This window comes from Tinamus guttatus, unplaced genomic scaffold, assembly GCF_059628265.1.
Source record: "Tinamus guttatus ecotype Peru unplaced genomic scaffold, ASM5962826v1 Tinamus_guttatus_pri_ptg000563l, whole genome shotgun sequence".
NCBI classification, from domain to species: domain Eukaryota; kingdom Metazoa; phylum Chordata; class Aves; order Tinamiformes; family Tinamidae; genus Tinamus; species Tinamus guttatus.
The window spans coordinates 1,451,542-1,463,543 of NW_028289097.1; the positions used below are offsets into that span (position 1 = coordinate 1,451,542).

Genomic DNA, 12,002 nt, shown 5'->3' on the forward strand with positions numbered 1-12,002 from the left:
CGGCTGCAAAACCCAGAGATGCCCCCAGGCTCCATAATGAGCAAGGAACAAGCTCCTCCCGGCCGGCAGTGCGGAGACAGCAGCCTGATATATTTATTGCACTTGGCTGCTGATCTCAGCACCAAGATGGGAGGAGAAGCTGCATCCAACAGCAAAGAGGGGGAACCTCTAACTGAGTACCCTGGGCTCCTGCATCCCCAAACCTGACGGAGACATCGTCCCGAGCATGCTGGGTGCATCCAGCCCTGGGCAATGCAGCTGGAATGCTGCCCGGCTACGTCCCAGGACCAGTGGGAAGATACCGCTCCGGCGAGGCCAGTGCTCCTGCTCTCGGCTCAGGTGGCAGGAAGCACCCACGGTCCTTGGCAAAAGGGTGTCAGGTCCCCAGGGCTGGCCCAGCATGAGGGGGAGAGGTAGAGCGTGAGCGTCCGTGCATCTGCCCCCAGACATCCCTCGGCTCCGTGCTGGATCCTTCCCGGAGCAGCAGGGAAAATCGCTCTCCTTTGCCCTGCTCCTCTCGCCGCCTGTGGGTCTCGGTGCCCTGCGAGCCTCCACGAGGCTCAGGAGGAGAAGCAGAGGCCGCAGCACTCCATGCAGATCTCCAGGCAGTCGGCCGACTCGCAGCAGGCGTCGATGATGCCGCAGTCCATGTCGCAGGGCAGGTCGCAGTCCGCGCACTCGCCCGAGTTGCAGCAGCAGCAGCAGATGCAGGAGTCCTCGGAGGTGCAGGAGCCGCAGGTGGCACAGTCCAGCACGATGTTGCACAGCGTCAGGAACTCGCAGAAGAGGCAGGAGAGGATGCAGTGCACGCAGCAGTCTGCGGGGAGACCACCCGGGACACGTGTTGGGACACACGGGCAGCACCAGGATGCTCAGGCCTTAACTCCCTGGGAGTTAAGGGAAGGGATGGGAAGAGGGGCTGGGAGCCAAGCCACCACTCCAAGGACTTCACTCAATGCCCAGGGACCAGCACCTGTGCGCAGGACACATCCAGGACACCAGTAGCTTGTGAAAAAGCCTTGGGATGAAATGAAGGAGTGATATACGGCCAAGAAAGCTGCCAGAGCTGGAGCCGGGCAAATGCCCAGGCAGCACTGCTGGTGCTGGGGATGCTGCAAGGGATGTCGGAGCAGGGAGCAGCATAGAAGGGACCCTCTCCTGGGAAAAGGGACCAGCTGGAAGCAGGGACCACCCGGGGAGAGGGACCATCTGGGAACAGGGACCAGCCAGGGAAAGGGACCTGCTGCAGAAATCCAGTACCTTCTTGAGCCTCGATGGGGATGTGGGATGAGGCGGACTTGGAGCTGCCCTTGCTCTTCTTGCTGCCCTGGCTGTTGATGGAGTGGTGGGACTGCAGCTTGCGGGGCGGCTTCCCCGGGGTGGCGAGGGGGCGGAAGGGGCCGCTTCCCGGCTCCCTGCCGCCCTCCAGCCCCTTCCCGGCTCCGTTGGGCAGCAGCCGGGATGCGGGACCGGGTGCCTGGGTGCCCGGCAGGGACACTCGCACCTGGGGCTGGCCTGTTGAGGAGACAGAGCGAGTGTGAGCTGGGAATGCGGCGGTGCCCATGCGGATGCATGCTTGGGAGCGCGGACAGCCACGGGGGAAGCAGAAGAGAGTGGCACCGGCACTGCTGCGATGGCAGGATGGGGATGGGGAGGCTTGGACTGCGGTCAGAGCTGGCACTGCCCCTGCTCCCGCCTGGAAATCCCAGTTTCCAGCCTTTCTCCAGCTGGGAGAAGACGCATCCGCAGGCTGCACATCCCCCCCAGCACGCAGCCAAGTTGGATCCAAGGGCTCCAGCCTCTGGCTGAACTCCTCCGCGGCAGGAGGAGGAGGAGGAGGAGGAACGGGAACAGGAGCCTCCGCTCCATCCGCGCCTCCCTCCCGCGCTCGCCGGCCGCAGCCCGGAGCCAGCGCCGCGTCCGGCCGTCCCGGCGACACGGCACGGCGCCGGGAGCGCTTCCGCGCGCGCGCCGGAGCCGGGCAGGGGGCTCGACGAGCAAACACGATCCCGCCCGGCGGCACCCGGGCCAAACGTTGATTTTCTCCTGCGCGCGCCAGTAAACAGGCGATGAGTCAGGGCGAAGGCTCGAGGGCAAAGGCGCCTCCGGCCGCGCGGGGGAACAGTAGCCGCTTTCTGCGCGCTGACCCGCGGGAGCTGCGGGGCCGCCGGCAGAACGAAAACAGCCTCAAAAATAATAATAAATAACCAAGGCGGGAGCGCCGGGCGGCTGGGGAGAGCGGGAGGGGTGTGCTGGGGCTGGCGGTGGGATGTGAGGGAATGCTGGGGTGGGAGGAGGGAAGGGAGGAAAAGAGGCCTCTCTGTTTCCTTCCCATCCCCGTAGCGCTAATGAGAGGCTGATTCCAAACTCCCCTTCGGAGCAGGGAGAGGACTCAAAAGGGAGCTTGGAGGAGCTGGGAGAGTGGGATGAGTGCTGGGAGCAGAGAGTGAGCAGGAGAAATGGAAAAAAAAATACTGGATAAAAGCCGCTGTCCCTCCCCAAAACTTCCGCAGGTCCTTGGGGGCTTTCGGCTTCCAAACGGGAGCAGAAGCGCCGGGGCCCTCTGCACAGCCTGTCCCTGCCCTGGGAAAGGCACGTTTTTGGCTCGGCACCGCGAGCCTTCGGATGGAAAAGCTCCTCCTTGTGCAGGCGCAGGGCCAGATCCTGCGGGGGCAAAGCAGGAATCCCGGCTGAGAGCAGGGTGGGAGGCCGGTCCCGCACGGAGACCCTTCTCTGCACGGGGAGCTCCCCGCACCGAGCACATGCACCAAGCTGTGTCAGGCCTCTGCTGCAAGAGCCGGCCGGGAGCGGGGCTGGAGAGGGTGGCAAAAGCCACGGTGACCTCCGGAAGCTCCAGCCCAGCCCCTGGGACGCAGGAGCTTGCGGCACAAATCTGTCGAAAGCATCGCGAGCGGCGCAGAGCCCTGCAAGGGGCCGCAGGGGCCGCGGCCACAGAGGAGGGGAGGCCGACGAGCCAGGAAATTTCCAATGCTGGCCCTCCGGCTCTCCCTGCAAATACTGTGCAGTCGGAGTTGCTGACTGCTTTCCCTGGAACTGTGGGGCTTGCAGAAGCGCACAGTGGGCTAAAGCTACGTCGAGCTCGGCCTCCGTGTTCCTCCAGCAAAACAGGGTGCGGAGCAGAATCGTCCCAGCCTCTGAGATGGGTAAAGCCAAAGGCCGGTTCTTAGCCTCCAGCTCGGACCTCAGAGCCTTTCTGATGGGGAGCTCGTGGACAAGGTGGGGGGCACTGAAGAGCACCCTGCAATGCTCCTTGGTGCAGCACATGGAGGATGGCACCGGCATGGGGACAATCGTTGGGCACATCTTACAGAGCAGCAGAAGGCCAGGACATGGGGACTGCAGAAAAACCTGCCTTTGGAAACCCACCCCCCGTTTTGCTCCCAAGCTGACACAACCAATGGGAGGAACTCGGCAGCTCCGTGCGGCAGCGCAGCACTGCAGGGAGCTGCTCCGGCAGCACCGGCCAAGGCCCTGCTCGCTTGTCACTCACTTCCCCCCGGCTCTTTCCAACAAGGAGCATTGATCTGCATCCTTCAGCTTGTCCCGGGGATGCATGTGGGGCCGGCATGCATGCAGAGACTCACATGTCACAGCATCCTGTGCCAGCTCGGGCCGGGCCTTGGCCGCTCCGTTCGTCAGGACTTTCCGGGATTCGGCGTCTTCCTTGGGCTTCTCCCGCTTGGGCACTGAGGGGCCGGGAGCAGGACGGGCCGGGGGCCGCGGCTCAGCCGGTGCTGCTGCCGGGGGCTGCTGCGGGGACGGCCGCAGGGTCTCATCCTCCTCTGCAACAAGAGCGGGGTTGGAGCGGGGCTGCACCGAGCACTGGTGTCTTCCCTGGCACGGCCGAATAGTCACCAAAACCCAGAGCAACCCAGGGGCAGAGCCAGGGCTGCTGCACACTCTGCAGTGCCACCCCGGGCACCTTCGGGGATGTGGAGGGTGCCAGGGGTGGCGGGAGCAAGGCCAAGGGTCCCTCGGGATGGACACAACTGCTGCATCCCGGCTGCTGCGCTCGGCACACGGGCAGCTCATCCCAAAACCCTCCCCAGGCTCCCCCATTTTTCTACCATGAAAAAAAAAGGGATCTGGTCACACTCGGTTGCTCACACTGATGTTTTCCTCCCTTTTCTGCCCAAAAACCCACTCTCTTCCCAGCAGAGAATGCAAAGAAGCAGCGTCCGTGGGACCCGGCTAATGCAAAGTCCATGTACCGAACCAAGAAGCTCTGTTGCCACCAGAGATTGGCGGGGGGGAAAGGAGAAAACGGCATCGTGCATCCCTGAGCAAAACGCAGGCAGTGGGGAGAGGGCAGAGCCGCCGTGCCGGGGCCGCGAGCCCTGTCCGGCCGCCCTCCTCCTTCTCCTGGCTCCCAGAATAGCCTCGGTTTGCAAGCAGGGGCTGGAGCACACTTTATATAACACTAAATTATACCTTGGGAGCAGGCCGGGAGACCAACCACCCATAATTTCCCCGGCTATAACAAGAGGTCCTACATGCGGGCAGGCGAGGGCAAGCAAGCGGCCTCGGATGCTTTTTACGCTCGGCAGAATGAAAACCATGCGGAGACAAACACCCCTTATGAAGCCTGGCTTGGTAGGGCAGCAATTGTCACCCCCTGAGTTTTGCTGGGTTTTGAGGCTATTTTGCAGACAGGTTCCTCTCTGGGGTGAAAGTCACCCAGGTCAAGATAAATCTGCCTTTCCCCGGGAATTCTTCCTGAACAAGGTCTGCGGAGCGCTGCGCTCTGGCTGGACGTTCCCACAGGCCGGGTGATCTTGGTGCTAAATCAAAGGAAATTCAGCTGCTCCAGTTGAATCTTGCACAGAGCTGCTGGCTCCAAAACCCAGATTTGGGGGGGAGAAGAGAGGAATCCCAGGAAAGAGGCCAAAAATTCCCTGCCAGGCTCCTCTGAGCATCCAGAGAAACACGCAGAGGAGGGAGCAGCCTGGTCACTATCTCTGGGTGCGTCTGCACATAGGCATGGTATAAGGTGAATAATAACCGAATCCCAGCCTTACCCCAGGCCCCGGTCATGCCCCAACCTGGACAACCTGCGTCAGAGCCGTGAGCTCACTCATCGCCCCGTCTGAAGACTGTCAAATCCAGACACGAATCCTGATGGTTTGGGAGCCACCTCTGTGCCCGTGCTCTGTCCCCAGCAGCTTGAGGACAGGGAGCACTGCAGGGCTGGAGGGAGACCCAGCTGGCAATGCGGACTGAGGCCATAGGCACTGGAAGGTGACATCGCTGGGCACGGGGACGATGGGGACGCTGCTGACATGAGCTTTGTTCCTGCCCCGGCCACCTCGCCCATGTAATTACGCTGCGCAGCAAGAGGTCTCGCACGCAACCGCAGCAAGAGGAAGCTGGCAATTAAATTAACGCCCACTGCAACAAGCGAGGCAGGGGAGAGGCAAAAAATAGATGGGGGAGAAATCCAGGCAAGCTGGTCCTGCCCTGGGCTGTGTGCTGGTGGATCAGTGCAGTGTCTATCCAGCAGGTCCCTTCCGCACCACGGTCCCCAGGAATCTGCTCCTGCTTCCCTGGTAGGTCCTGCTGTGGGAGCAAGTCCGGGCTTGAGCACAAGGAATCATGTGGCTGCCTTCCAGCACACTGGCACCCTGGTAGGAAACAGTCCCAAGTCCTCGCAATGGGGAGCACCAAGGTGTTCCCGAGTCGCTTCCACCCGCTGTCTGCATCAAACGAAGGGCAACGATGCAAGATGACTCTTTCGTGGAGCAGGATGGAGATAACAAAGCACTTAAGTGCAGTACAGCAGCCTCGGTGTGCAAGAGCGCTGCCTTCAGGGAGCAGAGATGAGCAGAGCTGATAGGTGTGCAGCTCCTGCCACTCATCTCCAGGTTTCTTCTGTCTACTTGTCCCCATTACAAAGCCCCAAAGTGCTTAGAAAGGCCTCTGGAAGTCACCAGGCTCCAAATTTCACCAAATCTCCCCAAAAGGGCTGCAGAAGTAGGAAGCATTGTCAAGAGAGATGCACATAAGTTTCCATCTGCTTTAACTGCGCATCCTGTAGCTACACCATGGAGTAAAGCATAGGGAATGAAGGCGCTGCCAGGAATGGCTCTGATTGGCACTGTCAGCATCTACCCAAGCGGGATCAAAGCCCGTGCGCTTTGGCTGGGGGAGGCGTGCTCGGTTCCTGCTTAGCTTGCAAGATGGAGCTGACCCATTCCGAGCTCCAGACAAACAAATGGGAATTGCACCGCGTCAGCACCGCTCAGCAGCCTGGCCCAGGGCAGAGTTTCGCAGCCCGTGTAAACAGGGGATAAACCACAGTCAGCAGGAGCTCAGCTGACCAGGCACGTCCCCAGCCTCGGGTGCAAGCCCGGGTGGCCGCAGGTGCTCTTTCCCAGCTGGAAAGCCAAGGTCTGGAAAGCTGCAAAGCTGGAGCCTCATAGATGGGTCAAACTCTTCTCAATTGGGACCTCTGCTCATTGCGGGTCTCCTCTGGCCAGGCAGAGAGTTTGGATACAGTGAAAACAGCAGGAAATCTCACAGCAGGCAATGGACAGGACCTCGTGAACAGGAGGAACATCCTAGAGCTAAGACACCTTTGGGCTACCGAGCTCCGGAGAGGATCCCATCGCTGCACCAGGATGTGTTTGGACAAGGGAATGTTCAACCTGCTGCAGGGGGTGGGAAAAGAGTCTTGACACACGCGGGCTCTCCTGGAGCCATCGAAAATCCCAAACTCAGCCAGGGTTGAGTCTCCTGCTGACCCATGGGAGCCGCTTGCTTCCCTCCTTTAATCCCCCAGGAAGGGCTGGCTGGTCAGGGAAGAGATAATGTGGGATGGAGATGCAAACAAAGACAGTCTAGCAAGGCACCTGCCATTAACAACATGCCACTGTGCAGCAATATTTAGTTTGGGAGCTTTCTCATCTGTTTTAGGCAGATAAAACGAGTGCATAATCTCTGTGCTTCCCCACACAGGCGCCCTGGCCTATGCCAGGGATATTTTGAAGCTTGATTAAGTGGTTTCAAGTGCCGAAGAAACAGAGCTGCAGCAAGAGCTTCTAACCGACGAGCCAGGCTGGAGAGGAGAGCAAAACCCTGGGTTGGAAGTTTACTCAACTGGGAGAAATCCAACCAGCTTATTTACCCTCAGTCTGAAATTAATGCACCAAAAAGCATTTGAGATTCAGGGATATTCACAGAAAGGAAGGAGGGTGGGAGGGAGCAAAGCTCAGGAGTTACAGAGCTCCATGACAAGTCATGTCCGTGCCAAACTTCGCATCCCAAACTCGGCCGTGCTGCGGGAAGCGCTTATCCCAGCAGCTCCCCGCTCACCTGGACCCCGCTTGGTAAAACAGCCCAGTTCCAGGACAATCAGGAATCTGGGCAAAAACAGCAGTTTCTATGAAAAGAGACTTCCTAAACGCAAAAAGCAAAACAAAGCAAAAAAACCCACAAAACCCCAAATAGCTTGCCAGCTCCAGAGTTGTTGTTATTTGGTATTTATAGCGATCGGTGGGTAGGCAGAGAGGAACTCTGGGCTGGCCAGGCAGGACCAGCATCTCTCTGGCTGCTTCTCCAGGGTCCAAGGGAGGTCCAGGGCACCTGGGTCAGGAAGAGGTAAAATCGCCTCAGGCATCAAGAGCTGTAATGACCTCCTGGCTGCAGGAAGGAAGAGCACGTCCCCTCCAACGCTCTATTTCTGCCCCTTTCTTATGGCTAGGTTGGTGATAGAGCTGGTGACACTTGACCTTGGCTGAAAGTGCACTGGAGTTGGGACAAACACTGTCTCCCTTGGCAAAATCCCAGCTCCAGGGAAGGTTTTGGCACAGACTGTGCCTAGATCTTGCTGCAGATCCTGTTGTTGCTTCATCAGTTTCCTGGAGGAGCCTCGCACGTCCACCATGAAGGGAGCGATGCCACCTCAAAGTCCTGCGGACAAGGTGGCAGGGAATGTCCTACCGCCTCCAAAAGAGGGGAAAAATGGGAAACCATGAGCCAGGGCCCTGTCCTCCATCTGCTTGGCCAGCCCCCAAGAAGGGGCCGCAGGGAAGAGAAGAAATCAACCCCTTCCTGTCCCTATCCGCAGCTTTAGCACGGGAGCAAAATTCCAGCACAGTCTATGGGGATCCACCTCCACTAGGAAAATGCAGCATTTGCTCTAGGCTGAATCAGCTTCCTGGAGGCAAAGCCCATTCAGAGCCTTGCAACAGGTTGGTGCTAAGGGCTGCCCAAGACCTAGAGAGCCCCATGGTCTTCGCAAAGGTGCCTCAAACCCTCAGCAGGTCTTGGCCATGAGGACGAACCCCAGGGCTCCATAAAGCCACGACGTTTTGTCATACTTAAGAGGATGAGAAACTTGCTCCTGTCATTGCAGGCAACACTGAGAAACTTCCTTAAGCAGCAAGAATATAGTTAACAGGCACATACAGGGTGGCAATCAGGTTCCTCACGTACTGCAGATGCACGTGAAAAAGCCCAATGCCAAAAAGCACCAAGCTGGACGACATAGGATTTGCCCCAGGACACAAAATAGATCTAGCCAAACCAGTAAGGTGGAGTTTCCTGCACCCTTGCTGCTAGTCCAGCCCATCCAGGGAGTCTAGCAACTGCCTAAGGAAAATCACGGAGCAAGGTCTAGCACTCCCAACACACTGCGGATCGCGAACACATCGGCACGCTGGATAAGAACAAGGGTCCAAAGAGTCTGGATGAGGCTGAAGCAACATTCATTGACTTCAAGGACCAGCACCCGGGCTTGGTGCCTTTTGGTGGCCAGCCCAAAACACCTTGCAAGCCACAGGGACCCAAAATCGTCATACCAGGAGGAGACCGGAGTGGACGAAGGTTGGAGGCTGTCCCACAACACACAAAGTGTCCTTAAGGACATGCAATTATCCTTGAAGCTTGGAAAACTTCTCTCGTGATGCCTATCAGATCCAAGGAGATTCTGGGAATTACAGAACAATGAGCCACACCGTCGTGCTGGGGAAAATTATGGAGAGTCTAATTAAGGGCCATGCTGGTACAGTAATTGACTCACCTTAGCGGGTCAAACTAGCACAGGTTGTGCCAGCAAAAATTTGTGTCTTTCTAACCTGCTAAGAATCCTTAAAAAAAAAAAGTTAATTGAGGAGTAGATAAATGTGAGCTGGTGGACATCATTATTAACAAGAAAAATAATTTGCACATATACAGCCCCTTTCATCCCAAGATCCAGCCAGCTCATGGTTTTAAGCCAGTGGCCATCACACATTACCTGGCCTCGATATATTTTACACTAGCACAACCACGGCTCTAGGTCTCGTTGCTTGTCCTCCTGGGGAAGCTGAGGCACACAAAGGGCAAGTGTCTAAGGTGCTGGAGCCCCAAACTTTGCAGTCCTGGTGCTCACCCCTTCGGGCTGAGGAAGGCAACTCGCAAGATCAGGATTCCTTAGCTGGATGGCCGGAGATGGGGCTGATGCTGAGGTTCCTCCTCAGCTGGGTTGGGTGATGTGCAAGCGAGCCCTTCTGCAAGGGTCAGAGCATGGGGAGCAGCGTGTCCCCATGCTGAACTAACCCCCGCGGGCTGCCCCGCGATGAAGCCACGAGGGTGGAGCGAGCAATTGCTTATGGAGCCGACCCGCTTCCTCTCCATGCAAATCTGCCTTGCATCAGGAGCCCAGCCCAGGGAGCCGAAAGCGGCCAAACTGGGCGAACACCTTCCCTGCCCCACCGGGAAAGCAGCCACATCGGCAGCCTCGGGAGCCACCCGCACACCTGGGAATGGTGGCGGCTCTGGATTGATCCCTGCTCAGTGCACGGGAGGAGAGGAGGGAGAAGGTCGCTCTTTGGCCAGGTGGTCTACCCAGAGCCACCAAGGTGGCCACAGGTCTCCACCAGCTCCTTTGCATCCCTGCTCACCCTAGGGATAGCGGAGCAGCCGGCACAAATCCAGGCATCCGTGCAGCTCAGGATCACCTAAAGAAGGGGCTGCGTACAAGCAAGGCACAGTTCTGGGAGAAATCAGAGAAACAAGAGAAGACGCCAAGGGGGTGGTTGGGGCTTCTGCAAATAATAGACTCTAGGCAGGCACTTTCCAAGGAAATTCAATTAGAAGCTGGAGCAGGAATGGGCTGCTCGGGTGGCAAGGAACAGAGCCCTGAGGGGCCTGTGCTGTTTTGCTCAAAAGCTGAAACATTTGAAAAAAGCCAGAAATCTGCCTCTTGTTTTTCCTTTAGGCCTTTCTTTGTTTAAAAGAAAGAAGTAGGGAAAAAGTACAGAAACAGGCAAAAAGTTTTCATGAGCAACTGAGAAATTAAAAAAAAAAACCAAAGTAGATAAAAATAAAAGATTGATTCTTTTTAGACTCTTTGGGGGTGTTTCCTTTGCACTTCTTGGCTGTCTGCACGCAGATCTGCAACCGGGCTCGTTCAATCAGCGCAAGGCCGCGTTCACTGTGATTTTGGGAGGGCCGACCTCATTCCTTTCCACTTCCAGGGCAGACACAGGCTCAAGCCGACGTCCTGCTGCTTTACCTGCCCTGCCAGCCCATCCGAGGTTATGGCTACATGTGTGCTCCAACCTGGCAGCATCGGCCTCTTCCAGGGAAATGCAGTCCCGGCATCCCAGAGTGGCAGCAAACTTCATGGCATCGCTCCGGGGTTTCCAAGGCTTTGATTTCCAAGGGTCTGGCCATCCCAGGCAGCACGAGGCCAATCACCAGGATGGAAAAAGTCACGATTCCGGCTTTCATTTCCCACGGACACAGTCCCGAGCAGGGCATCACGCGCTTAGCTCCGCCAAGCCTGCCCTGTCCTTGGCTGAAACACTCCGTGGCCAGACACCTCTCTTTCCCTTTTCACCAGCTTGTCAGGACTGAATTATTCGGAATAATTCACAACAGCATCCGAGAGGGATTCAAGGAAAAAATTCCCAGGCTGAGCTATGCGTGACAGAGTCCCTGGAAAGCGCCCAAGAGATGCTGCTCTTGCAAGGAAACATCACGGGGCCAAGCAAGCAGGGAATCCAGGGTGGACTGCAGCCGTCCATCGCTCAGCGAGGGGAGAAAGCAAAAGCCACCAGCGCACCGAAGCTGCTGCCCTCCTTGCTCTCCAATGCCATGTGCTTTTAATTCCAGGGCACTTTGCTGCTGCCACGGGGCCGGGCTGCACCAGGAGCCCCAGAGCTGGCATGGGAGCTAGTGGGAAGGCCGCTTTGGCTGGGGTCCTGGATGGGATATTAATGCAATCGGGCGCTGTATTTCCACACCTCTCCTCCCAGTTGGAGGCTGGGAACGTGAAAAAAGCCACGAGGCCGCTTCTCCTCTGCGCTTAATACACTTCTCAATTGCTTTTTAAAATGCTCAAGTTTCCAGTGGAAAAAAAAAATCCTGCACTGATTCCCTGTCCCAGCAGCTCACCGTCTTCCCCTGGGAAGGAGCAGAAAGTGAGAGGCAGGGAGAGCCGGGAGCCTGCGGCTCCCCCAGCTGCTCCAGCCCCAGCAGCCACTGGAGCTGCACAGTGCAAGAGCTCAGCCCGGGAAGCGGAGCGGCCACATCCAGCTGGAAAAGCCGGGGGAAGAGAACAAGAGGATGTATTCTCTGAAACTTGGGCCCGGCTGCGCTCCGGGCCAAAGCCAACATGGGAGCGCTCCATCCGCGCTGCGCTCCTTTCGGGAGCTTTAAGGTGCCCGGCATTCGCCCAGCAGGACTGCTGCTTGGCTGGGCCCCCATGAATGCGGCAGCCAGCGAGCGCAGGGGGACGTGGCCCCTTTCGTGCCTGTCTGGCACTGGGCACTGCAGGGCTTTGCCTTTCACTCCTAGTTTCCTGCCCAGGCATTTTTCCCTCCCACCCTGGGGCTTTCATCTCGTTCCCGCACGTGAAGCTCGATGGGAATCAATTGCCATGAGGCAATGGCAAAATTCCCGCTGCTGCGCAGCTAGTTGCAGGCTGGAAAACTCTTGGGACTCAAGAGAGCACCGTGCACACACACGCGTGCACATACGTGTGTGCGCAGCCCCGG

At 57.9% G+C, this 12,002-nt stretch overlaps 1 protein-coding gene across 1 annotated transcript; it reads right to left on the minus strand.

The window, feature by feature from the left end:
- Window positions 1-560: 560 nt before the first annotated feature.
- On the minus strand, window positions 561-5,055 carry MDFI (MyoD family inhibitor). Its single transcript, XM_088534493.1, has 4 exons — window positions 5,040-5,055; window positions 3,606-3,803; window positions 1,261-1,515; window positions 561-817 (listed from the first exon to the last, which is right to left on the minus strand). The coding sequence occupies exons 1-4, from the start codon at window positions 5,053-5,055 to the stop codon at window positions 561-563; spliced, it is 726 nt and encodes a 241-aa protein (XP_088390619.1).
- Between the last annotated feature and the right edge of the window lie 6,947 nt (window positions 5,056-12,002).

What these genes read in the sequence shown, in the direction of transcription:
- MDFI (XM_088534493.1), bottom strand. An exon ending in GGCACAGGATGCTGTGACAT is followed by an intron (nt 1,516 to 3,605) that starts GTGAGTCTCTGC and finishes TCTCCTCAACAG; the next exon opens with GCCAGCCCCAGGTGCGAGTG. An exon ending in CCCCATCGAGGCTCAAGAAG is followed by an intron (nt 818 to 1,260) that starts GTACTGGATTTC and finishes GTCTCCCCGCAG; the next exon opens with ACTGCTGCGTGCACTGCATC.